The sequence below is a fragment of the Cricetulus griseus genome (genome assembly GCF_003668045.3).
Source record: "Cricetulus griseus strain 17A/GY chromosome 1 unlocalized genomic scaffold, alternate assembly CriGri-PICRH-1.0 chr1_0, whole genome shotgun sequence".
Lineage (NCBI taxonomy): Eukaryota > Metazoa > Chordata > Mammalia > Rodentia > Cricetidae > Cricetulus > Cricetulus griseus.
In genome coordinates, this window is record NW_023276806.1 from 95,124,902 (window position 1) to 95,149,499 (window position 24,598).

The following is a 24,598-nucleotide window of genomic DNA, read 5'->3' on the forward strand; positions in this document are numbered from 1 at the left end:
ATACTCGTATATTTAGCATATTTATGTATCTTTTTTATCCTACTGTATTAAACCAGTCTGCCCCTCATCAGATAGCCTGCTAGTTGGAATGCTGACTCAAAAAAAAATTGTCATTTTCATTATCTCTTTGTGAAACACTCAAGAATATACATTATTGTTTGTATCAGTTGAAAATAAATGTTATAAGCTGGGCAGTGGTGGCTCATACCTTTAATCCCAGCACTGGGTGGGGGGTGGGAGTGGGGACGGGGGGCAGAGGCAGAGCTCTGTGAGTTCTGAGTTCGAAACCAGCCGGGTCTATGAGAGCTGGTTTCAAGACAGGCTTCAAAGCTATACAGAGAAACCTTGTCTCGAAAAAACTTTAAAAACAAAAAAAAAAATTAATGATAGAAAACATGTTTTCTCACCCTACCCCAAATGCTTCCAGGTATATTTCCTCAAGGATAAAGTTACTCTAACAAGTCATAGTGGGGTACCCCTGAAAATCAGAGTATTAACGTTAATACAGTGCTGCATTTAGTCCAAAGGCCCCATTCAAATTTTATCAATTACTTCATTGATATCACTTCCAAAAAACATAATACTTATCTGAATAATACTTAACACAGTTGCAGGACAGTTGCATTTCCTTATCATAGTCACTTTCTTGTTCTATGTGTATGATGGGTCTTTGAGCATTCTCTGATCTTTCACTTCCTTTACATTTCTGAAAAGGACAGACAGATTTTGGAGACCCCTCAGTTTGGTTTTGCATATATTTTTACTTGGTGACTCGGGTTTTTCATTTTTGACAGGAATAACACAGAAATCCTGTTTCTGTCTCAGCCTCTTCGGTCAAGGAGATACACGATGGTCAGCTGCCTTGTGTCTAGTGGTGTTAACTGTGAATGCTTGTCTAGGGTATTGTTTCCTTGTTCAGATTGTACATAACCTCTTGTCTAGGGTATTGTTTACTTGTTCAGATTGTACATAACCTCATACATAGCAAAGCTACATCTACTTATTTCAAGACAAATCATGATGGAACTAACTTCTCTTACTCTGTCAGCTGTCAAGAGTGATACTTTCTTTCTTTTTTTTTTTTTTTTTTTTTGGTTTTCGAGACAGGGTTTCTCTCTGTAGCTTTGGAGCCTATCCTGGCACTCGCTCTGGAGACCAGGCCGGCCTCGAACTCACAGAGATCCTCCTGCCTCTGCCTCCTGAATGCTGGGATTAAAGGCGTGCGCCACCAACGCCTGGCAAGAGCGATACTTTCTAACATAATTGTTTGCATACTGCTATCAGATAGAATGTGGTTTTCTTCTGTATTTGCTTTTCAGAGTTTTTTTTAAATGAATTTTATTTAAATTAGAAAGTCTTATTTTACCTATCAATCTTACTTCCCTCTCCCTCCCACACTCCCATGCCCCTTACTCACCCTCCACCTCCCATGTAGGGTGAGGCTTTCCATGAGTGATCATAAAAATCTGTCAAGTTATTTGGGGCAGGGCCTAGACCTTACCCTGTATATCTAGGCTAAGAGAGTATCCCTCCATGAGAAATTGTCCCGAAGTCTGTTCATGTACTAGGGATACATCCTGGTCCCACTGCCAGAGGCCCCATAGACTGCCCAGTGCTCCTAGCTGACACCCACATACAGGGGGTCTGGTTTGAGCCTATGTTGGTTTCCCAGCTGTCAGACCGGGGTCCAAGATTTCTCAGATCAGCTATTTCTGTGAGTTTTCCCAGTGTGGTCTTGACCTCTTTGTTTGTCACTCCTCCCTCTCTACAATTGGATTCCAGGAGTTTGGCTCAGTGCTTAGCTGTACATCTCTTCTGCTTCCATCAGCTACTGGATGAAGGCTCTAGGATGGCATTTAAGGTAGTCATCGTTCTCATTATAGAGGAAGGACATTTAAGGTAGCCTCTCCACTATTGCTTAGATTCCTAGTTGGGAATCTGAGTTCATCTTTGTGGATCTCTGTACAATTCTCTAGTGCCAGATTTCTCTTTAAACCTGTAGTGGCTCCCTCTATTGATATGTCTCTTTTCTTGCTCTCCTCTATTCCTATCACCACTCAATCTTCCTAGTTCCTCATGTTCTCCTCCCCACTTCTCCCTTCATCTTTCTCCTACTCCCCCCCCCATGTTCCCCATTTGTTCAGGGGCTCTTGTCTCTTTCTGCTTCACTAGGGGACCTTGTATGCCCTTCTTACGGTCCTTATTTCCTAGCTTCTCTGGAGGTGTGGATTGTAGGCTGGTAATCCTTTTCTCTATGTCTAATATCCTTATATGAGTGAGTACATACCATGTTTGTCTTTCTGTGCCTGGGTTACCTCACTTAGGATGATTTCTTCTAGTTTGCCTGCAGATTTCAAGACTCTATTGGTTTTGTTTGTTTGTTTGTTTTCCGATGAGTAGTACTCCATTGTGTAAATGCACCACATTTTTTTTTTTTTTAGCAGTTCTTTGGTTGAGGGGCATCTAGGTTGCTTCCAGGTTCTGGCTATTACAAATAATACTGATGTTATCACAGATGAACAGATGTCCTTGTTGTATGAATGTGCATCCTTTGGGTATTAGCCTAACAGTGGAATTGCTGAATGTTGAGGTAGACTGGTTCCCATTTTCCAGAGAAACCACCCTACTGTACAAGTTTGCATTCCCACCAGCAATGGAGAAGTGTTCCCCTTTCTCCACATCCTTTCCAGTATAACCTGTCCTTGTTGTTTGTGATTTTAGCCATTCTGATGTGTGTAAAGGCATCTCAGAGTTGTTTTGATTTGCATTTCCCTGATGGCTAAGGTTGTGGAGTAATTTCTTAAGTGCCTTTCAGCCATTTTAGATTTCTCTACTGAGAATTCTCTGTTTATTTCTGTACCCCACTTTTAAATTAGATTATTTGGTGTTTTGGTGACTAGCTTCTTGAGTTGTTTGTATATTTTGGAAATCAGCCCTCTGTCAGATTTGGGGTTGGTGAAGATCTTTTCCCATTCTGTGGGCTGCCATTTTGTCTGGTTGACTGTGTCCTTTGCCTTACAGAAGCTTCTCAGTTTCAGGACATCCCACTTGTTACTGTCAATCTCAGTGTCTGTGCTACAGGTGTAATGTTCAGGAAGCTGTCTCCTGTGCCAATTCAATCAAGGGTACTTCCCACTTTCTCTTCTAAGAGGTTCAGTATAGCTGGATTTATGTTGAGTTCTTTGGTCCATTTGGACTTATGTTTTGTGCATGTCGATAGATATGGATCTATCTGCAATCTTCTGCATGTCCGAATCCAATTATGCCAGCACCATTTGTTCAAGACGTTTTCTTTTTTCCATTGTATTGTTTTAGCTTCTTTGTCAAAGATCAGATGTTCATAGGTGTGTGGGTCCATGTCAGGGGTTTCAATTTGATTCGATCAGTCTACCTGTCTGTTTTTGTGCCAATACCAAGCTGTTTTCAGGATGATAGTTCTATAGTAGAGCTTGAAGTCAGGGATGTTGATGCCTCCAGAAGTTCCTTTATTGTACAGGGTTCTTTTGGGTATCCTGGGTTTTTTGGTTTTCCATATGAAGTTGAGTATTGTCCTTTCAAGGTCTTTGAAGAATTGTGTTGGGATTTTGATGGTGATTGCATTGAATCTGTAGGTTGTTTTGGCAAGATTGTCATTTTTACTATGTTGATCCTCCCTATCCAAGATGAGACTCAATTCGATTTCTCTAAAATCAGGAACAAGACAATGTTGTCCACTCTCTCAATATCTCTTCAATATTGAACAATAAGACAACAAAAGGAGATCAAGGGGATACAAATTGGAAAGGAAGAAGTCAAACTTTCACTATTTGCAGATGATATGATAGTTTACATAAGTGACCTGAAGAATTCTACCAGGAAACTCCTACAGCTGATAAACACCTAAAAAATCAGTAGTTTTACTATATGTAGACAATAAAGTGGCTGAGAAAGAAATCAGAGAAACATCACCCTTTATAAACAACATAAAATATTTGGGGGTAATTCTAACCAAACAGGTGAAAGACCTGTATGACAAGAACTTTGAGTCATTAAAGAAAGAAATAAAAGAAGATACCAGAAAATGGAAAGGTCTCCCATGCTCAGGTTTTTTTTTTTTTTTAATATCAGTATGGAGTCTTGAATTCCTCTTTTATTCAGTGTATGATATTATCAGCTGGTAGCTTTCTCTGAAAGGGCCCTCTACTTTTTAATCCTGTTTCTATAAAATCTGTTCTATACAGTGAGTTCTGTTGTTTTATTTCATAAACACACATGGGCATGCTATACAAGAATGATGATGGCATAGTACAGTGCAACATGGAAACATGTTGATGTGCCAGTCTCCAGGTGGTATCCTTATATATTTTGATGCTTATATTCTTCCCAATTTATCCAGCAAGAAACTTCACAGAAAATGTGCCCTTATGCAGAGATCCATAGTTTTGTAGTATTTCTTTACTATACAACACAAAATAGTCTTGATTCTTATTGTATCTTTCTTGTCCTAACCTTGGTTTTCCAAAGAACTCTTGCTTGCTTAATGGATATGAAGTTTTAGAAACTAAGATATGAATGTTAGTTTTGTCAGCTGTTTTTTTTTTGTGTGTGTGTGTGTAGCCTCTTTTGATACTCCTAGTGGGTATGTCTAGGATATACAACTATATGTGTGCAAACAGCTGTGGATATACAATACACCCTGTTAAAGTCACGTGGCCCAGCCCAGCTTTAAGGCTTTTGGTATTTGTAACCTTTTCTCCATAGTGGGAACTGGCTCCCATTAGATTTATTAATATATTTGAATATTTTCTTGTTTTACTTGTTAAACCAGTGTTTTAATATTTGTACTGTTACCTTACTTTTAACAGTGGTGTAAAGCCAGTGGTTCTTAACCTGTGGGTTACAACCCCTTTGGGGGTTCATATATCAGATATCATGCATATGAGATATTTATATTATGATTCAAAACATTAACAAAATTAGTTATGAAGTAGCAATAAGATAATTTTATGGTTTGGGTCACCACAACATGAGGTCGCAATGTTAGGAAGGTTGAGAACCACTGGTGTAAAGTTAGGATTTGTTCTGAAGTTAATTTTAAATTTATTCAGTAAATCTTATTTTTATTTTATATTTTTTTTATTCTACAAAAAATGGATTCATGTCATCCACACAATATGAACATAAGTGTGTTTTCTGCAACATGCTGTTCTCATTATAAAGAGTGTGACAGTTGTATTTATAGCTAACAATTACTGCATGTTTACAATTTAAATTATTGAAACACTGCCTCATTGCTTCATATATGCTTCACAAACATTTTGTCCTAACATGCCCTATATTATGGATATACTATCATTTTCATCCTTAGAATGAAGTAAAAACTAACTAGAGACATTTGTGAATTCTTTGTATGTATTATAAATCACATTGAGGCAGGTTTTTGTTTTTGAAAGTAATGTCAAATGTTGTTAAGAAGGGTTAGAAACTTTGGCATTGATTGATAAGAGTGGGCAAAAATATGACTAACACCTGAAAACTGTGGGACAGATTTGTTTCTAATAATAGATGAATGCACTGGGTGACAGTTTGCTTGCAATTTCAGTAATCTATATGAAATGTTTGTGAGTGGATAATCATATGTTATAAAGGATACCCAAGGGAATTATGCTTTGAAAATGTATAAAGCAGTGATATTAATTCTTGTTGCTTTAAGAAATACTTGATGTTTAAACAATTTTTGTGAGTCTAGCTATTCTTAGAAGTATATTTTATTATATGTCATACAGTACACAGATCTTTTCAAATTCTTATTTTTACTGGCAATTAGACATTCACAATTGAACCCTTTAAACATAGAAATGATGGAAAAGGTAAGTGTATTTTAACTCCCTGTGCTTGACTTGATTCAGTGACTTAGTATTTGTTGGTGCTCACTATACTGTGCATTGCATATGGGAGAGAAGTGTAAAAATTATAATTATGAGGAAGTAGAGTAGGGCACTTTTCTGTATGATGCATGGGATTAAAGGAAGAGTCTATAAATGGGGAGAAGTTTACAGGCCAGAGAAATATTAGGAAATTTGTTAATAAAAAGTAGCATCCATGTTAATATTTGGATTTGCAGTTTTCAGTGGCAGTGATATATTAGAAGCTTAAAGCAGCTCTTTCTCCTAAATCTAACATTCAGGAAATATGGAATTGCCAAAGACCTGAAAATTAATTTTATTTTTACATTTTTGAAATTATAAAACAGCAGCAGCAATTATGATTTTAGAAACATTTAATAAATAATTCTATAGAATTTAAATATAACTGCATTAAGTTCATTTAATGACAAGGCTTATTTTCTTTCCAGATGGTCCCCGGCCATCACAGAAAGAGATCATATCACTTCGGGCTTTTATGCTGCTTTTTCTGAAACAGCTCATATTAAAGGTAAAATAACTTTATTTTACAATTGCAATGATTTGGTGGAAAGGAACTGTTGTCAAAGTTTAAATATCATTGTCATTAAATTATTAAGGATGCCTTTTCATGTTTCTCTACAAACTCTGTAATAGTACCATTTTTGCACCTAAATTTGGTTAAATACATATTAAGATGTCCCATGTTAAGAGATAATTGATGTGTTAAAGAGATGTGCCATTTGATGAAAGGAACATGTGAAAAAAATTGAGCAGAAAATATTATTTTAGAAAATGGCTTATGTTCCTTTTTAGCTAAGATTGCAGAGTCATTGAGGGTTTTCAGGAGTAAATGGTTTTAAGGCAATTCACAGGAAAAGTTGTATGACAGTACATAAAGTTGATCCCACAAGTCTTGAGTTTCTGTTGCTCTATGGATGCAATAGATAACAATATCACAGTAACATGAAGTAATCAGACTACTAACTTCTTTTGTTGAGATGGTGTCTTGTTTATATAGTTCTAGCCAACCTTGAACATGCAGAGATCCACCTGACTCTGCTTCCTGAGATCTGATTCTAAACACTTGTGCTAGCACTCCTGACCTTATGTTTTAATAGTTTCAATCAAATCAAAAATTAAACACAATTATAGTTTTCTAAATAGCTACTTTTTAAACATGAAATAAAATAGTATTTTAATTATGAAACCTGGGGGAATTTTAATGAACATATTGCTCTTAAGTTTCTGTTTATTTTTATGTCATTGATTTTGATGCCTTTCTTTAAAGTCTTATTTCAGATTTTAATTAACTGACAAAATATTTTTAATTAGGATCGAGGCGTGAAAGAAGATGAACTTCAGAGTATATTAAATTATTTACTTACAATGCATGAGGTAGAGCATATTTTGTATCTTTCATTTTAATTATTTTATTCAAAGATTTTCAGCAAAATTTTAACTACTGTTATTTCTTATTATGTAGGATGAAAATATTCATGATGTATTACAGTTATTAGTGGCTTTAATGTCAGAACACCCAGCTTCAATGATACCAGCATTTGATCAAAGAAATGGAATAAGGTATGATCATAATAGCAGTTGTAGTAGTTGTGTACTCTAGATCATCCTGTGAATGTAAAGGAGAAAAACTGCCAGTTTTCATATTCTCAGGGAGCTAATGAACTGTACAGAAATATTCTCAAGTATGAAGCTGAGTGATGGTAATTGCTACATTGCAGACCTTTTGTAGTGGATAAACATTAATTAATTAATTAATTAATTGTTTGATTTTTATAAGAGCACAATAAAGAGCATGGTGCATTTCAGAAAAAGCAGATGCAAGGGAATTATGGAAAGAGGGGGAAGGAGGAAGGGAGGGGGAAAGAGAAGAGAGAAAGGGAGAGAGAAAGAGAGAGAGAAAAAGAGAGATATCAGATTCAGTGGTCTATATCTTGGTCATATGTGTGTGTGTTTAAGGATTTATAGTCAGCAACATGAATGAGAAGAGAAAGACTAATGTTTTAAGAACATCAGAAATTATTTGACTCATTACTTAGAGGTGATGTCCTAAGGCAGGAGTGGTAGTTTAGTAGTGTGAGTTACAGATTTGAAGGGTTTGAAGAACCAAAGACCAAAACTAAAATAATTTGAAAAGTGACTCTAGTTATGATAATTATGAATTAATTATCAATAAGGGAAGCACAGTTTTCTTAATTAAAATTGTCATGAACTTAAACCTATAGTTTACCTCCTAGAGATTTTCTTTAAATTTCTTTTTCAGTCTCAGTAGAATGAACAAAAACTTAAAGAATACATTTCACCTAATTCTTGTTATTTTATTTTACTTATGGTGCTGGGGCTCAAACCCACAGTATTACACATGGAAGACAAATCTTACCACTGAGCTTTATCTCCAGACCCAATTTTGCTCTTAGTTTAGTTGGACATAAAAAGCCCTGGGGATAATGCACCACTTAACTATAATTCAGCTAGTAATGTGACATATATAGCCGAAAGGCCTGCAACAAGTGTTTCTGGTGAATACAGTAAGCCTGCAGCGGTATATTGGGATTATTAGTATTTATATCACATGTCAGCATTTACCAATGGATTTGTATGTGATTTTTCTCCTGATATATTATCCCTATGCTGAGACCCTGTCCTTTTTTAATGTTAGTAATCTCTAAATTTTCATAATGGAGAAATGACAAGGTAGGTGTCTGCCTGTGGTTCACTTAGCAGATGCAGAAAAGGATAAAGTCAGCATGTTCAGGTGTTAAAGTCCAAAGAAAAGTGGAGGAAATTGAGATATTTTGTTCACTGTGCTGGGAAGTAGTATTTATAATGTATTTGTAAAGTGCTGTTTCCTTTATAATATTAATTAGGTGCTTAAACGATCATTTTTTTTCAGGGTGATCTACAAATTATTGGCTTCTAAAAGTGAGAGTATCTGGGTACAAGCACTGAAAGTTCTAGGATATTTTTTGAAGCATTTAGGTCACAAGTAAGTTGATGTTTTCATAATGAATTACAGAAATAAGTATTGAAATTTTTATGAGTTTTGTATTTCATTTAGCATATGAGATTTTAATTTAATAGATAGTATACTATGGAAATGTAAAAATAATAAATGTATCTTTATAAAGTAATGTTTTATTAATAGTAGATTATAGAACAAGATCACAATTTATGTAAGATAGTTATTTTCATCATTCTAATGTAAATAAATGATGAATTTTAAGAATATAATGAAAAAATAAAAAAATCAAAAAAAGAATATAGTGATATAGACTTGTTAAAATGAAGTATCTATATGACTTCAATGAAAACTTCTGTGACTAGGAATGTTGTGTACATTGAGTTCTCTGGGAGATGTACTCTCAGGCCTGCACACTGACATGGTAGTTTATTTAAATTGTTTTGATTCTTTTCTAACAATGAGCCCCATTGATATTTTATGATTGTACATCCTACAATAAGACATTTCCCAAAAATCTTTTTCTGTATTCTGCAGCTGTTGACCATCTTCTCCAGAACCTAAGTATTCTTTTTAAGACAGAATTCTGTGCAAATGAAAATGGTTGGTACTGTCTTGAATCTCTTGAATGCCAATTTTGTCTGGTGGCTAATTTTAATTAAAAAGTGACCTTGAGTATATGTTGCTCTAAAACACAACTGAAGGCTAGAAACAAAAATGATGCTGCCACAAAATTTGTAAGCACACAGGGAATTGTTTCTGTGAATAATTCTTGGGAAAATTGATGCAGTGTTCAGGCAATTTAGAATGAGTGGAAAATACTAATTAATGCTGGCAAGCACTGGGTAAATTTAATAGGAAGAAATAAGAGTAAAACAAGTATTTAAGTTACTGGAAAGACCAGAATTATCCCTTTTTATCAGCTAAAAATACAGAAATAACAAAACTAGAGAGACTTGGGGAAAATTGAGGAAACGGGAGCATGGAGTAAGTCAGGAAGTCAAAGGCCTAAGCATTTAATGGTAAGAGAATTCAAGTGACAGCGAACAGTTGACTGTTGTGACTGGTAGTTGTGAAAATGCTGTCTAAAACTGGAGCATTATTTACCATGTTAAATTAGAAAGGTAAGTACTTTTACAAAATTATAAAGCTTTCAAAATATTTAGTGTGTATGTGGATGAAACCAAGAAGAATCCATGCAGTAGAACTCTTAAAAGTGAAATATAAGAGGCTGAAGAAATGTCTCAGTGGTTAAGAGCATGTACTGCTTTTCCAGAGAAGTTGAATTAGATTCTCAGCATGCCTGTGAGGTGGATCACAACCACCTGTAACTCCATCTTCAGGGATCTGACACCACCGTCCTCCTTAAACACCTGCACCCATGTGCATACCCCCCCCCCACACACACACCCAGAGACACATAAGCAGAACATAATTTAAAGGCAAATAAATAAATATTAAACAAAAATGCAACTTAATATGTGGCATATATAACAGTAGACATCACTTATAAAAGGAAATGGAAAATACTTTAAAATCACCAATGTAGGAAAAAAGTTATAGTTAATTGCAGAAGTAAAACTTCATTGCATTTGTATGTGTAATACTCAAATGACTGAGACAGAGATCAAAAGAATGAGCATGGAAGGCCACATAAATGCAAAACAAAAAATGGTAAAAATCATGATCGTTATATTTAACCTGCTTATTAGTATTCTAGCCAAGAAGCAATAACTGTGGAAAGATAAGGAATATTTTATAATGTTGATGGTTAGAACATTACTAATATAGAATTTAGAACCACTTTTAATTTATGGCCTTAAGATAGACTGACTACATCCATCTCTGTCTGCAAAAGTCATAATGAAAAGTATATAAATAAGATGAGCATGATATACTTTCACATCCCCATGAAAACTGTAAAAATTTCTAGTGTTGTAGTGGACATCAGTGAAAAGTTCGAAATTGTTGAAACAAACTGACATTTTCTTACAAATGTGAAATAAGTTGAAATGAGAACAAAACCACAAATCAGATAGTTTTCTATCTAAATATTTAAAAGTTGGGGCTGGAGTGATGACTCAGCAGTTAAGGACACTGTCTGCTATCCTGAGGACCCAGGTTCTTTTCTGGTATCCACTGGGGCTCACAACCTTATTGACCTGCAGTTCCTGAGGGTCTAGTGCTCTCTTCTGGCCTCCATGAGCACTACATGCACATGATGCTCAAACATACATGAAGGCAAAACACCTACACACATAAAATAAATGCTTAGAGGAATATGCATAGCTGTCATTTCACAAAAAAGGAAATACAGGAAAAGAATGGTGATACAAGAAAATTTAGAACAAAATAAAACAAATTCACAAATGAATGAATACAGTGAGAGAGAAGTAGTAATCAATGATTCAGAAAATAGGAAAGATTATAAAGGCCGATTTTAAGTAAAAATCATGAATTATAATTTAAATCCTAAGAAAAAGTGAAAATATGAATATATAAGTCATATATAGTAGAGATATGAAAATAGTTTCCTTTGAATAACTAATAATCCCTGAAAGTACCATTTTACCATTTATGTTTGGTATTCCTGCATAACACTACTAAATCCAGCAGAATGATTTACAGTGCCATGCATCATGATCCAGGGTGTGCCATATAGTGGACTATAAAACAAACTGCAGAGCCATCAAGGAAGTCTTGGATCAAATAAACCACATCTCAGACAAAACCAGAATTAAATAAGATTAAATAATCAGTAACTGAAATGGACATTGGGGAACTCGCTTACTTGGAGAGTCAACTTTATAAATATCCTCTGGTCAAAAAGGATATCACAAAATTTAAATATAATTGAATCATGTGACAATAAACCCAGAGCATAAGACAATTACTGAATTTTTATGGATTTCTATAAGTGAAAGTCTCCAGCCATGTTCTAAATTTTCTTATTTCTTAAGAAGCAAGAAAATAACTTAGCCTTTAGAGTGGTATTCTATACATAGACATCTGCTTCAGAGAAGGGAAAACATGTTTGCATTTGTCATTGCTTTTGAGTATTCCCAACCATTATTTATGGTTAAATAATGGGAATAATCCAAAGTCTGTCAGCTATGTGAGTTCTCACAATAAAAATTTCTCAACAAACTTCATAAACTGTGATATGCTTTGATCTGTTGGGGCCCCTAAATATGATACCTGGAAAAAACATGAAAAAAGCTACACATTTTAGGATCCTCTTTTGTGGAATGTCTACAGTGCAAATTTGTTGCTGCTTTGTTCTCGAAGTTGGAATGGGGATTGAGTATAAATGGGTTCAAGGAAACTTTCAGGATGATGAAAATGCTGTATAACTGCATTGTGCATGTAGTCATAAGACACTGTAAGTTGTTTCAAACACTCAGTCCACTATATACTTGAAAAATGTTTGAATTTTATAGTGTGTGTATTATGACAGTATGGTTATTAGCAAGATTTGAAAAGCAAGTTTTAAAACGCTTAGGAATTATAGTTAATACTGCTTTTTATTGGGAGGGAACTTTCAAAATACACAAATATCTAAAAAGAAAAAACATCACAGAGCCAAGTTAATAAATCTGATGGTTGATACCATATAAAAAAGAGAAGATTCGAAATGAAGAACAATGTATTGTACATGTAATAAGGAAAAGAAAAACAATTGAGAAGATGAATATAAAAGGAAAAGTTATTGCAGAGGACACCAAGGCAAAATGTTCATCTAATACTCATTAAGGTGACAGACTTAAAAACTTTTGACTTTAGTAAGTGTTGGCAAAATTGTGCATCATTGGGAATTTTGCAATTACTGGGGAAATATATACTTACGTTGGAAAACAATTTAACATCTTTTTCTTTTGTTTTTTTGACACAGGATTTCTTTGTGTAGGCCTGGCTGTCCTTGAACTTGTTCTGTGGACCAGGCTGGCCTCAAACTCAGAGATTGGCTTGCTTCTGCCTCCTGAGTGCTGGGTTAAAGGCATGTGCCACCACTGCCTGACAATTTAACATTTTTTTTAAAAGACAGATACTTTTGCTGTATGGCTAAGTAATTATCTTTTTAATGTAGGGGACTATCTCTTAGCTGTACAGATATCCATGCAGCATTGCTAATAATAATGAGATATTAGAGGCAACATGATAGAACATAAACAGGAGAAATTGAATTAAAATATAATTCATACACTGACATTAAATTAACATTATTTATGAGTGAAATTAGTATGATCAATAAAGTTATAAAAATCAACAGTATATAGAATTATTTATTTAAAAACTGAAAATCTCAGAAGCAAAACTATAAATTTAGGAATTTATGCCCCTCTAATAAAAGTATAAATATGTACATGGAAATCAGAGACACAAGTTATGTTATCAGTTACTGTTGAACGTGAAGAAAATGAATCGGGGCAGTCACACTGTTCTGTCACTGCTCTACTATTATACGATTTCTTCTTTTTCTGAAAAAAAGTCTTGAGTTGGGAAGGTGGCTCAGTCAGTAAGGTGCCTGTCCCACAAGCATGAGGACTTGAGATTGGATCCCTAGCACCTATTAAACACAAGGCATAGTGGTACATGTATGTAACCCCTGTGCTGGAGGAGAGGGACACAGAGACAGACACAGTCTCCTAAAGGTTGTATGATCCTCTCAAACAGTGACCAAGTATTTGCTTTCAAGAGCCTACGGGGGACATTGCACATTCATATCAAAAACAGGAGTGATCAGTAGAAGTAAGCAGAGCAGTGTTATTTCAGTCTGTGGGTAACTGCAGACCTAAACACTGATAAGATGAAGGGCTGTTTTGATACTCCAGTATCAAGTGTAAATGATCACTTTTACCATCATTTAGATTGTATTGATGTTAAGATTTGCTACAGACTATATTAGAGACTTGGAATTATGTGTTCTGTGGGTTGGGGTTAAATTATTAAAAACCTTCTAAATAATTACTAGAGAATGGAAATAATAACAGTGAATCATCATGTATGGTTATATAACTTGAATATATCTTATATTTTAATTATATGGAGTATTTCCTTGAGGACTGTTTAAATAAACTTGTAGGATATTAGCAGATAGCTGTGTAATGAACTGTTGCTGCTTTTTATAGGTAAAGGTTGATAAAATAATTAATTTTATGATTCTGCATTTGTTTGTGTTTACCTCCATTCTCTCCAGGCGAAAAGTTGAAATTATGCATACCCATAGTCTCTTTACTCTTCTGGGAGAAAGACTGATGCTGCATACAAACACTGTAACTGTCACCACATACAACACACTTTATGAGGTAAAGTAAAAAACAAAACAAAACAAAAAAACCTGTGATAAGAATTCTTAGTGTTTATTCTAGAAACCTCTGTGTGTGAGGGAGATCACTGCTTAAACTAGTTAACATCCCAATCACTACAGATGAGGATAAATACTGTGCTAGTTAGTTTTTGTCAACTTGATACAAACCTAACATATCTGGGAAAAGGGAATCTTAATTGAGAAAATGCATAAGTTTGGCCTGTGGGAAGGCTCTTGATTAGTGATTGATCTGGAAGAGTCTAACCCACTGTGGGCAATGCTATCCCTCAGCAAGTAGTCCTGATGTATATAAAAAGAAGCAGGCTGAGCATGCCAAGAGTAGCAAGCCAGAAAACAGGGTTTTTCCATAGCCTCTGCTTCGGTTCCTGTCTTGAGTCCCTGCCCTAACCGAAAGTTGTAAGCTGAAACAAACCCTTTCTTTTCCAAGTTGCTTTTGGCCATGATTTTATTGTCACAATAGAAACCCTGACTAAGATAAATGCATAGTTTATATTTTCCTTATTTTGGAAACACTTGCAGATGTCTTATGTTGTTCTAAGGACTTTTCTTGGAGTATAGGTTTGCCGATTTACTTCATAGTCTTCCCACACAGACAGTATTCACTTGTATTGTGAATATTAGCTCTACTTCACATCCAGTACTCTTCTCCATTTCTAATATGTGGTAATTACCCACCTTAAGATAGAGTTGACATTGAGAAGAAGTGTAGGTAAGAACCATTTGTAAAAGTCATGTCCTGAATTGTGTTAAAATCTCATCATTTCCCTATAGAAATCCTCTCTCAATCCTTCTTACAAAGTGTCTTAATCACTGTTCTGGTGCTGTGAAGAGACTTCATGATCAAGGCAACTCTTATAAAAGAAAGTATTTAATTGGGGTGGCTCACTTACAGTTTCAGAGATTCACTTCATTATCATGGCAGAATGCAAGGCTGCATGCAGACAGACATGGTGCTAGCTACATCTTGATCAGAAGGAAACAGGGAATAGACTGTCACACTAGGAGGTATCTTAGGCTTAGGAGAACTCAAAGCCTGCCCTCACAGTCATACAATTCCTTCAGCAAGGCCAAACCTATTCCAACAAAGCCACACTTTCTAATAGTGTCACTTCTTGGGGGGGGGGGCATTTTCTTTCAAGCCACCATATTCCATTCCCTGCCTCCCAAGACTTATAGCCATATCATAATGCAAAAATGCACTCAGTCCAACTTCAACAGTCCCACTAGTCTATAACAGTCTCAAACTTGTTTCAAAGCCCAAAGTCTTTTCTGAGATTTATGGTAATCTCTTAAATCTAATCCTCCATAAAATTAAAATCGAAAAACAGATCGATCACATACTTGTAGCAGGCTTTTTCTTTTGGACCACCAACCAGTTCCCAAATCATGACACGGAGACTTATTATTAGATTTGAATGATTAGCCTTAGCTGAACTCCTATTTTAATCTGTTTGTCTTTATCTACATTTTGCTTCAAGGCTTTTTTTTTTAATTTGAATTAGAAACAAGATTGCTTTACATGTCAATTCCAGTTCCCTCTGCCTTCCCTCCTCTCCTGCCCCCCCCCAACTAACACCCTGCCTATCCCATACCCTTTCTGCTCCCCCAGGGAGGGTGAGGCCTTCCATAAGGGGTCTTCTGAGTATGTCATATCCTTTGCGATAGGGCCTAGGTCCATCCCATGTGTCTAGGCTCAGGGAGTATCCCTCTATGTATGATGGGCTCCCAAAGTCCATTCCTATGCTGGGGATAAGTACTCATATCCTACAAGGGACCCTATAGATTTCCGAGGTCTCCTCACTAACACCCATATTCATGGGGTCTGGATCAGTTCCATGCTGGTTTCCTAGCTGTCAGTCTGGGGACCAAGAGCTCCCCCTTGTCCAGGTCAGCTGTTTCTGTTGGTTCTACCAGCCTGGTATGGACCCCTTTGCACTTCACTTGTCCTTCTCTGCATCTGAATTCCAGTTCAGTTCAGTGATTAGCTGTGGGTGTCTGCTTCTACTTCCACCAGCTGCTGGATGAGAGCTATTGGGTGGTATATAAGTCAGTCATCAATCTCATTGTCAGGGGAGGGCATTTAAGGTAGCCTCTCCTCTGTTGCTTAGATTGTTAGCTGGTGTCATCTTTGTAGATCTCCAAACATTTCCCTAGTGCCTGATTTCTCTTTAAACCTATAATGTCTTCCTCTATTATGGCATCTCTTATCTTGCTTTCCTCTATTCTTCCCCCAACTCAACCTTCCTACTCCCTCATGTCCTCCTCAACCCTCTTCTCCCCTTCTCATTCTCCTAGCTCCCTCTCCCCTCCCCCACACTCTCAATTTGCTCAGGAGATCTTGTCCCTTTCCTTTTCTCCAGGGGAAGTCTCTCTTAGACTCCTCCTTGTTTCTTAGCGTCTTTTGTGGTGTGGGTTGTAGGCTGGTAATCCTTTGCTCTATGTCTAGAATCCATATATGAGTGAGTACATACCATGTTTGTCTTTTTGTGACTGGGTTACCTTGCTCAGAATGGTTTCTTCTAGTTCCATCCATTTGCCTGCAAATTTCATGATGCCTCAAGGCTTTTTAAAACCTTTCTTTCTTTTAGTATATTTTGCTCCTATGTAGCTAGCTGGCTGGCCCCGGGCATCTCCCATTCTTTTTCCCTCATTCTCTCCTATCATTCTTCTCTCTCTAGATTCCTTCTCCTATTTATTCTCTCTGCCTAGCCTTACTCTACCTAGCTCTTGGTATTGAGCCTTTATTCAGACCAATCAGGTGTCTGAGGTAGGCAAGGTGAAACAGCAACACCTCTTTTCGTAATTAAACAAATACAGCATAAACAAACGTAACACACCTTTACACAGTTAAAGTAATATTCTCAAGCATAAACAAATATAACACATTTTTGCCTAGTTAAAGTAATATTTCACAACATACTTCCAACATATAATGGCACAAGATATACATTACCATTCCAAAACATAGGGAAGGAAGCATAGTGAGGAAATCCTGGACCAAAGCAAGACCTGCTCCAACAAAGCCACACTTCCTAATAGTGCCACTCCCTTTGAGGGCCATTTTCTTTCAAACCACCACAGACACCATGGCCAAGGAAACTTCAGAAGGTTTTCTCCATTATCATAGCAGGAAGTACGGCTGCAATGCAGGCTGGTATCTGAGAGCTTTGCAGGTAGAGAGAGGGTGACACTGTCACTGGTGGCTTTTGAAGCCTCAGTGCCCACCCCAAGTGACACATCTTCTCTAACAAGGACACACCTACTCCATCAAGGCCACACCTCTTAATCTTTTCAAACAGTTCACCAGCTGATGGATTAAACATGCAAATATATTAGCTATAGAAGCCATTCTCATTCAAACCACCACACCAAGTAACCTGCACATACACTGCCTTACAAACACCAGTAAAATGTCTGGACTGTTCCTATATATTCATCTTAATTCTACTTTCTTCACTTTGTCTTCAATGATTCTTTCTTGCTTATGTAATGTGTTGGCAAGCATATGCAAGTGAAGGGTAATTTTTATCTTCTTAACTCTTGGAAATAAAAGCAAACTAATATGTAACATTTAAATTTATATGAGATGCAAATTTCATGGTCCATGTATAGTTTTATTGGCTTGATGCCGATTGGTTTTGACACTCCCTGTAGCAGTGTTTGCCAGCCTCTCCTGATTTTGCACTACTGCCTGGTGCGTTAAGAATCCTGGTGGTGCAGTAATTCAACAGTAAATTCACTTGACACTTGATGTACCAAATTTTACTTTAATTTTATTTTTTAAATGACAGTGTGTACTTATCATTTCTGAGTAGAAAACATTATTTCTAAACTCACAATTTTAAGAGACAGTGGATTGTGTATTCTTTGTTGTAGGTATAGACAGCAAGGCCTCGTGTCCCTTACATGGGAGCTATAATTATACCAAAATAGTCAACATTATTAAACTCAGAAAAGCAGTTTTTGGAAAATATAAAAGTCAATGTATCGTCATTATATATATTTTTTGTAGATTCCAAATAATATAGGGAAAATTCCAACTCCCTTTTTCATGTAAACTGTTGTCCATATTTAGTTCCATTCTAGGTTTTGCACAGTTCTCAAGTGAGATAGTTTAATTGTATACATTTTCCATAAATACAGTTGTCTGGGAATCTAAATGTGTGTAAGTATAGTTATGAATGACTTTGCAACACTGTGACACTAACAACTATGTATCATAGGAGTATCACCCATATCATCCTAATGTTTGCTGACCTTTGCACTACTTCAACAGAATAATGTATCTCCTTTCTGATGTTTTTACTAAACATAATGTTTTACTAATCATGATATACTAAGAGAGCTAACATGCATTTTTTATAAACATAAAAAATAAAACGTACCCCTGTGCCTCCATTACTACTCAAAAGTATATTCTCATTCACACATACAACTCCATAGAGTATCATCCTATACATAGCCTTTACCTCTCTTCAGTATTTAATAATATATTTTTATTACAGTATATTGTAGGAGGTAAAAGTAGTCATATCTGATAGTGAGATAATAGTGAGACAAAATATATTTAGGCTTTGTGAGTTATATGACTCTCAGAAGGAGCCATGGGTAGTATGACTCAAATGGGCTATATTCCAGTAAGACTGCATTACAGGAAAGTTTGGCTGCATATGGTCCCAGGCCTTAGGTCCCTTCATCTGCAGCATTCCCTTTTCCTATTTTATGCCATCTTTTCTCATTTGTTCCCATGTACAAATGTAGGAGTGGGTAACAGTCAAACATCTTGGTCTTTCTGTTTTACTGCTTCTGAATTCAACATGCTCACTTTTGTTAGTCATTCCTCAAATTGCTTGATTGGTAGACTCTATCAGCTACCTATACCATTATGAATTATTCAGCTTTCCCTTTTTAAGTAATACATACAGAATTGAATAAATACCTGTAGAGTGTATTGCACTGTACAGTGTGGTGAGGTGGTTTCCTTCTATTTTCACTTGTGGTGTGAGACAGTGTCTGATACTGTATTTCTTCATAATAGTAACTCCTTTTTGTTGGGTACTTCTGAGGACATTACCCATTGTGAATGCTGTGTCTATTATGTCATGTCTTAAATTCAGCATATGGTTATCGATATTTTTATTGCCTCTTAAAACAGACATACTGAGACACAGAGATTAAATAATTTGTTCCAGCAACATATGCTCGTGAAATAGGTTGGTTACATGTACCTAAGAGGAAAAAAAAACAACAAAATTGCCTTCAGTAAGTTACATGAAAATTTTCTTTTGAACCAAAGCCTTGCTACCATGTCAATTATGGGCTCTGAATACTGATGTCTAGTATTGATTTACTTTGTCTGTGTCTTCATTTTCTAACTGGTTAGTTTGCTTTTGACTTACGATGCTCTAGGTTTTTCAGCATTTACTTAGGTGAATTTATGTCCCTCTACTTGTTCTAAGTTATTATTGATAATAGAATAGGAAGTCAATATAGTCAGTGAATTCTTACATGGAAGTAACAGTGCAATATAGCATAATTTTTAAACTTGGAAGTTAGTTTTATGCTCTTAATCTTAAAACTAGAACATGCCGTATGTATGTCCACACTCACATTTCTGTCAGACTTCCTGAGACTGTCTTAATGGCGAATACAGCAACATCTTACCAATGCACATGTTTTGCTCCTGGGATCCAGGTTTGGGTCTCTGTTTAAGTCTTTACTAAGCAAACCCAAGCTGTTACTAACTCTATCAGAGTTAAGAAGATTCAATAGGTGTGAATACTCTGACAGTGTATGATCAAGAGATTCTGAAATGGGAATGAAAATAGTGGCCTATCATATCAGTTAGTCACTATGTATGCCTTTTAAATGATAATCATGATTGAAAGAAATAATTTTATATTAATTATAAACTGTTTGGACTATGGCTCAGGCTTCTTATTGGCTAACTCTCTCTTAATTATTAACTTATTTCTATTAATCTGTGTATCACCACATGGTCTTGGCTTACCAATGATGCTGGAGCCTCTTGCTTCCTAAGCAGTTATATGGCAGCTCTCTGACTACCTCCTACCTTTCTCTATCCCAGTTTTGATTTCCTGCCTGGCTAAATCCTGCCTAACCATAAGCCAAACAGTTTATAATTCTGTGTGTTTATTTGGGACCAAATGGCTGCAGGACCAGATGGGACAGAAACTTGGATCCACAAATGGCACCTATCGTGGTGTATGAACCACAACCCTGAAATTAAGTCTCATACTGTACTGACTGAGCTAACCAGGCCTGTATTTTTAGCTAGTGGCAAGCTCTATTTTCTGCCCTTCAGACAGGCTTTTTTGTACAAGAATGATATCACCACAGGAATCATTATTAACAAACTCATTTCAAAAGAAAGAATTAATGTAAATATACCAAAAATTAGGAAGACAGTGTCGGTTCAGCTATGCTGATCCTACTCATCACTATGAATTTCTTCACTTAGGCTTTTTACTCAGTACTACCAACATAGCATGTTGAATTTTGAAATTGTATTTGAATGAATTGCTGTTTCTGGGTCATCACAGTTAGAAGATTGTATCATTTCTGTCATCTATGTGAAACAACTCAGCCAGATTGTGATGGTGCACACCTTTAATCCCAGCACTCAGGAGGTAGAGGCAGGTGGATTTCTGTGAGTTTCAGGCCAGCCTGGTCTGCCAAATGAGTTTAGGACTGCCAGAGCTGTTGCGTATAAAACTTGCTTTGAAAAAACAAAAAACCAAAAACCAAAAACAAACAAACAACAAAAAAACCAGACAAACAAAAAACTAAGCTCATGATAGAATTAACTGACAGTAATCAACTATATGTTGTTTAAGTCAGTGATCTGAAAATCCAATTAGGATAAAAATTATTTAATTTAAAACTCTTACATTATTTACCCCTAGTACACAAATGGACTTTGGGAGTCCACTCCACATAGAGAAATACTCTCTCAGCCTAGACACACAGGGGAGGGTCTAGGCCCTGCTCCAAATGATATGACAGACTTTGAAGATTCCCCATGGAAGGCCTCACCCTCCCTGAGGAGCAGAAGGGGTTAGGATAGGGGGTCAGTGGGGGACCAGAGAGGAGGGGAGGGAGAGGGAACTGGGATTGACATGTAAAAAAAGCTTGTTTCCAATTTAAATTTAAAAAATCAAGCTTTTTCAGCAAGTATTTTTCATTAGTCTTGAGTCTTTGAATTTTCATACACAAATGTATGTAATTCATTATAGTTACTCTCTCCTCCCATATTTTCTTCTCTCACCCTCCCTTTCATATTTGAATATGGTATAGTCATGAAAGTGCCTTCACACAGGGATTCTGTAATCTTTGTAGCAGGTTTATGAATAAGCACTGACAATACTGTCCTCTGTCACATGACAGAGCAAAGCTTTACAAAGACAACAGGAAGAGTAGTGTTGCTCTGAGCCAGATTTCGTTTCCTATACAATGTGACTTATTCCATCTTGGTTGAGAAGGTTCTATTATAAGGGAACATGGTCTGGTGTTTTCCCTGCAAGTATGCAGTTATTTTGAGCATCATCTTTATAGCAAGAATTATTTGGAGTCATGTCCTTTGGGATTTTGGGGAAAATTGGTATGGAAACCCTTTTAGTTATATACCAGCCACTGTTTTTTGATATATGTTATTCAAAGAGATTTTTTATTTCATGTGACAACTCCACGTAGACATTCATGTTTAGAGTACACTGTTCAGAAAGTATTCTGACACTATTTAGTTTAACACTATTTATTTTTAAACAAAATTGTATGGATAATTTGATCCAGTATTTATCACTTAAGTAATAATAGACCAGTGTCTTATTTCAATAATTTTTCATATGTACCCCTTATTTATCTATGTAAATATCCTGTCCTCTTTTTGGTCTGAGAAAAACAAAAGAAGTGTTTCCCTTCTGGATGTCATGGTTCTCTTCTCAGAAGCCATCATGCCTGTATCCTAACTTGCTCTTTGCAGTCTAGTTTTTACCTAGAGCTCTGCAGAACTAGCCTCAACATTAACACTGATATTTTTTGACAGTTTTTGTATTGATATTATGTTTAACTCTTTTTAAAAGTTTATTCGGAGTTTAACATGTTAGCTCTAAGTAGAAAATTAAACCGTTGATAGAAAATGCTGTCTTTAGTGAAATGCATGTCTACTGAAGTACATGTACATAGACAGACAGGTAGGTAGATATATGTAAAGATAAAGTCAAGTATGGTTAAAGTCTGGAATACATGAATGACTTACACACATTCATTATTTTTATGTGACTCAGTTATTCATTCTGTCACTTAATTTATGTGTGTCAGCTTCTGGTGCTAATCATTGGAACATAACAAAGGTATGCAGAATTATTCTTGAGGGTATTGAGCCTACATTTTAACCAAAAATAGAAATGTAAATCTTAGATTTCTTTTCTGTATGGGGCATAATTTTGTTAACATTTGCTGACTTTTTTATTAACATGACACAAAACTTCAAATGTTTATAATTCAAAACAGGGATGTATTAAAAGTATATACTGAAAGCGTATTTCAAACAAAACAAATTTTGTATTAGATAATTATTTTCTCCTTCTATAGATAGTGTCTGGCCTTTGTCTTTATCCAAAGTAAGTAAAATTTGAGGTACATAGATTTTAGAGTTTAGGGATATATGTAATTTATTAGAAAGCTCTATTGGGAGAGACACTTTTGATTTGACATTATTCAAAATCTTGTAGAGATTCTTTACTTATATAGCTATATTTTGCAGTTTTAAAATTTTTTCTCTAAATGAAATTCAAATTTTTCATCTTTCAGATATTGACAGAGCAAGTGTGTACTCAAGTTGTACATAAACCACACCCAGAGCCAGATTCTACAGTGAAAATTCAGAACCCAAGTGAGCAGATGCCACTCTTTACTATTACATGGTGGTTATGTGGGGATGTGTGGGAATAAATCAGAGCTTGTCCTAACTTTGTAGGTCCTTCCAGTGTCCCAAGTTTTATGACAGTTACAACCCCACTGTCAGAGCTAAGCATTTAGTTGAAAATTAGTGAATGTGTTATATCTTAGTTACCTTTTCACATTTTAATTCAGATTTTGTTTGTTTATAGTGATTCTTAAGGTGGTGGCAACTTTGTTAAAAAACTCAACACCAAGTGCAGAATTGATGGAAGTTCGTAGATTGTTTTTATCTGATATGATTAAGCTTTTCAGTAACAGCCGTGAAAACAGAAGGTAAACAGTGATTTTATTACAGCTTAATATTTTTTCTGTCCTTGCTTTTCAATCATTTTCAAATAAAAAAATCAAATATTTTGTTAAATACTCTTAATCATTTGGAAAGGCATGCTCTTACCAAGTTTGTATGTTTTCATTTAGTTCTCCTACATATTTAACTAAATGTACTTAGAATGCAGTCAACTATTCCTGATACCTATCTGTTACAACAGTGCCTTTAATATTCATTGTGTTGGGTTTGTCTATATTCACCTGTGTTCTCCTGTCGTATCACTGATTCTTGTTATGCATTTAAAGCTCTGACATGGTGTGCAGTCTGAGTCCATGAAGTCTTATTTGTGGTCATTTCCTAAGCTTCTAACAAGTTTTATGTATTGTGTGTGAAGCATTCCTGGTGCCCAGGCTAGTAAAGTTGGATTAGGGTGCCTATAGAGCAAGCAGACTGAGTACATTGTGAGTGCTACTGGTGACAAGAACATTCAGAAACAATGACTGACCCCGACCAGGAAAGTTAGGATTAATAATTCAAATTTTCTAGGAAAGAAAAAATTGATGTAAGTTACAGAATATATAAAATAATTTTGTACTCTGATGATATTTTCATTATTTTATCTACATGTCAAAGTGGTAAATTGTAATTTTGATATTTTTAATGAGTTCGTTTTTCTATTTAGATGCTTACTGCAATGTTCAGTGTGGCAGGATTGGATGTTTTCTCTTGGCTATATCAATCCAAAAAGTTCTGAGGAACAGAAGATTACTGAGATGGTTTACAACATCTTCCGGATTCTTTTGTATCATGCAATAAAATATGAATGGGGAGGCTGGAGAGTCTGGGTGGACACACTCTCAATAGCCCATTCCAAGGTAACAGGGACCTGGCATGTTCTTTTTCATTAACGTTTCAGCAATGGAGTAAATGGCTAAAAACTCTCATCTGGTGCCACCTGGTGGACATTCTCAGTTATGGCCCCTTCCTTTATCCTAGTTTTGACTTTGTGCTTTTGCCCCTTGTTGAGATTCTAGAGCTAGAAGGTGGTTTCAAGATTATTAAATCAAACACAAAGTTTTTAAATTAGGAATTTTGTTATAATAACATTTAAAAGTTAAAGTATGTGTTTGTGTCTGTCAGGATGATTTGTGGGAGCT

At 35.8% G+C, this 24,598-nt stretch overlaps 1 protein-coding gene across 8 annotated transcripts in view; it reads left to right on the forward strand.

Moving 5' to 3' along the window:
• Nbea (neurobeachin) overlaps positions 1–24,598 on the forward strand; it is a 525,226-nt gene that overhangs the window by 109,965 nt on the left and 390,663 nt on the right. For all 8 annotated transcript variants that reach the window (XM_035451902.1, XM_035451904.1, XM_035451906.1 and 5 more), the window contains exons 14-21: positions 6,335–6,414; positions 7,218–7,280; positions 7,369–7,466; positions 8,797–8,889; positions 14,060–14,168; positions 23,024–23,105; positions 23,323–23,446; positions 24,124–24,316. In XM_035451902.1, the coding sequence (XP_035307793.1) occupies positions 6,335–6,414; positions 7,218–7,280; positions 7,369–7,466; positions 8,797–8,889; positions 14,060–14,168; positions 23,024–23,105; positions 23,323–23,446; positions 24,124–24,316 (842 nt within the window). The remainder of the gene's footprint in view (positions 1–6,334; positions 6,415–7,217; positions 7,281–7,368; positions 7,467–8,796; positions 8,890–14,059; positions 14,169–23,023; positions 23,106–23,322; positions 23,447–24,123; positions 24,317–24,598) is intronic.